Here is a 3,361-nt window from a genome sequence, read left to right on the forward strand (position 1 = left end):
AGCGTTTGGATAATTTCTGCAGGCAAAAAAGAAATGATAAACATCTTCATACTTTCCACATGAACATAAAGGGCTATTAATAATATTTCTTTTGTGTAAATCATAATTAAGTATACATTTGTGTCTGAGTTTAGTATGGATTATATTTGTATAACGCTTGCCAAATGAAAAATAGATTGGGGGATTTTTTTTTACTTCTGTAGTTAAGTTTTTTCGAAACGCATTGATTGAGATGGCTTCCCTTATTTCTGTCTTTAATAAATTCCACTGTTTCACAGCGTCAGGAATAAAAGATCTTTTATATAATTCTAATCTGCATCTTGGGGCAGCGTATTGTTCCTTATTACGGGTATTATATTTTGAAATGTTTTCGCGCTTGTTTGGAACAATGTCATTCAAATATTCAGGTACTCTACCATTATGAATTTTGTACATCGTGGTCATTTTTGCATTATAGCGCCTAACTTTCAATGTTTCCCAGCCAGTTTCAGAGTAAAGTATTTCTTGATTTCTTAATTTCTTAAGTATAACTTAATTAGACCAATGGACACAAAATTGGTCGGCCGACAAAAAAAGAGGGGAAGATGAACTGCCGACTGTCATCTGAAGATTCCATTTTTGCTTCAAAAGCCGTCGGCCGTTAGTAGTTTTTTGAAATGTGACTGGGGTTTTACAGATTACGGGATCGGAAAGAATAACTCCGCGACTATATAGAGCTCATTCTTATACTAAACATGTTAGACCTCCGGTGTACTCTCACTACAAAAACAACAAACATTGGCTTGTATAAACACTGGAAAATATTTCAAGTTACAGTATTTTAATATAAAACGTCAGATTATTTGAAATTTTCCTTTTTAGGTGAAAACAAGATGTCAAATACGACTGAGGTTTCGGATGACGGAGAGGCTCTAAACGAAGATGATTTTGAATACAAAGCTGTTGTGATGCTAATCATTTTCTCCGTCATCGGAGTTGCCGGTAACGCCCTTGTTTTATATGGTTTTTCTATGTTAAAACCAAAAAAGACTTCAACGATATTCATATTGACTTTGGCGGGGATCGATTTTACCTCCTGCCTGGTTACAATTCCTGCCACGGCTGCTATGGAGATGGTTGTTTTTAGGGTGCCTTACGACCCTTTGTGTAAAGCCTATTATTTTCTGGTTACTTCAACTATACCCTTTTCGGTGTTTGTGATGGTAGCAATTGCTGTGGATCGTTATTACTGCATATGTAAGCCTTTCATCCAGATTATGACGAAGTTTAGAGCCAAAGTTATAGTATTTTCTCTAAGCATTCTAGCCATTATTATTGGTTTCGTAAATTGCTTAAATTTTGGTTTGATTGAACGAATGGACAGATTTCATACAAATCTGACACTTGAAATACAAGCTTATGTAGAATTGCTTTCACCAGATCACCCCGCAGTGCTTGCGCTTCAAGAACAATATTTGCAAAATAAGGTTATTTTGTGCGGAAACCCCCGGATGTTAGGAGAAACATTTTACACAGTGAATAATACAATATACGCATCAATTTACGCGACGTGCGGCATTGTGGTAATCATCCTGTATGTTGTTATTTACCACTTCATCCTTACTCGCAGACAACGACGAATTAGAACCAAATTTTTCCCCTGTTGCACATTCAGTAAAACACAACTTGGTGAAAGTGAAAATACTGATTTTATTTGCGTTAGTCAGGAAATGCAGAACAAGTGTGTGACCGAGGAAACAACTGAAAAGGATGCCAATTTGAACAGTCCCATGTTAAAACCAAATAACGAAGGTTCGCAGGCTACAACGCCCAGTAATGAAACCCCACCCAAGTCAAGAGCAAAGAAGAAGAAAAATCACGGGAAATCGGATGCGACATCTACTTTTCGACTAAAACAAGAGCGTCTCCGTGTAAATAACATCAAGACAGCTCTGATGCTGTCTGTTGTTGCTCTGGTATTCATTGCGGCGTTTCTACCAGCTTGGCTAATGAAGCTAATGGTTGTACCGTTTAACACGACTTTGTTCTACATGTACTTTATTTATAACGTAGCAAATCCGTTTATCTACGCTTTTATGAACCCTGATTTTCGTCAGAAAATGGCTATTACTGGTACAAGAATTAAAAATCAGTTTAAAAAGTGATTTCACAACAATGGTGCTCAAGATGTGTATCGCTTCAAAATTAGCCATCGCACACTCAGTATGTTTTTAATAGAACGATTTTTTTTCTTTGTCTTAACAATTTTCATGTATAATGCGTTAAAGTACTAGTTTAAATGAACGATGTGGTTGACAAATATATTTATACACGAAAGTAACCATTTATCTTTTTTTTTTTACTACATTTATAAATTGCAAATGTTTTATAGAAACGATATAGCATTCAGGACTGCATCGTCGCAATCCACGGCCAAAATGCACGCTCCTCTCCCATTCTGGAGAGAGTTATCTGTTGTATCCGGACCGTGGCTTGAGACGAGGTCAGGAGTGTTACTTTCCTGGTATTCTTCAGATAACTTTTTTTGTAATGATCATATACCTGTTTTATACGGAAGCATACTAGGGCCGCAGCAGTATTTTTTTTTAATTAGTTATAACAAATTATTAATTCGATATAACAAATTATTAATTTGTTATAACAAATTGATAATTTGTTATAACAAATTATTAATTTGTTATAACAAATTAACAATTTGTTATAACAAATTAATAATTTGTAAAAACAAATTGATAAATTACGGATAGACAGACAGACACACAAGGGTAAAACAGTATACCCCCTTTCTTCTGAGCGGGGGTATAACGAATTTTGGGACGTGTTTGATTGACACACCATTGCCAGTGGCGGATTTAAGGGGGGGGGTCGCACCCGCCCCCCCCCCCACTAAAATTGTCAACGTTGACGTGAATCACAGTTTCGTATAGAACATGTAAATATGTCTACTTGGTAGACCTCATTTTAACCTACAAAATCTCTAGAACCCAGGAGCTTCCTGGGGCTTCGCCCCCCTGGGCCCCCATCAGGGCTTTGCCCTGGACCCACTGGGGGCCTCTAGACGGCCCCCATGCCCCTTGCCTACTTTTGGCGCCCCCTCTAACTTCAATACTTGATATCGCGATTACTTAACTTAGCGGAACTCTTTCGCGAATGAGGTAGGAATCGTCTGTTGGGTGGGGGCAATGTGCTTTTCAATACAATGCAAGATCGATCATTGTAGCATTTATAAGGACAGATAAGTAAAAAATCCTGGTGGAATACTTCGCTAAACAATCGTTGAACCAGCCTAATATATTTTTGAGAGAAGCCAATCCTTAATTGTCACATTTTTTAACGATATTTTTAATTAAGCGGACTCTTT

General features: G+C 37.2%; 1 protein-coding gene across 1 annotated transcript; it reads left to right on the forward strand.

The window, feature by feature from the left end:
• Nucleotides 1-944: 944 nt before the first annotated feature.
• LOC134257325 (uncharacterized) lies at nt 945-2,236 on the forward strand. The gene has a single exon (XM_062739956.1). The coding sequence runs from the start codon at nt 948-950 to the stop codon at nt 2,142-2,144; it is 1,197 nt and encodes a 398-aa protein (XP_062595940.1). The 5' UTR covers nt 945-947; the 3' UTR covers nt 2,145-2,236.
• Nucleotides 2,237-3,361: the final 1,125 nt, after the last annotated feature.

This window comes from Saccostrea cucullata, unplaced genomic scaffold (assembly GCF_032062105.1).
Source record: "Saccostrea cucullata isolate Sc308-1 unplaced genomic scaffold, CSIRO_AGI_Scuc_v1 ctg3927, whole genome shotgun sequence".
Classification (NCBI taxonomy): domain Eukaryota; kingdom Metazoa; phylum Mollusca; class Bivalvia; order Ostreida; family Ostreidae; genus Saccostrea; species Saccostrea cuccullata.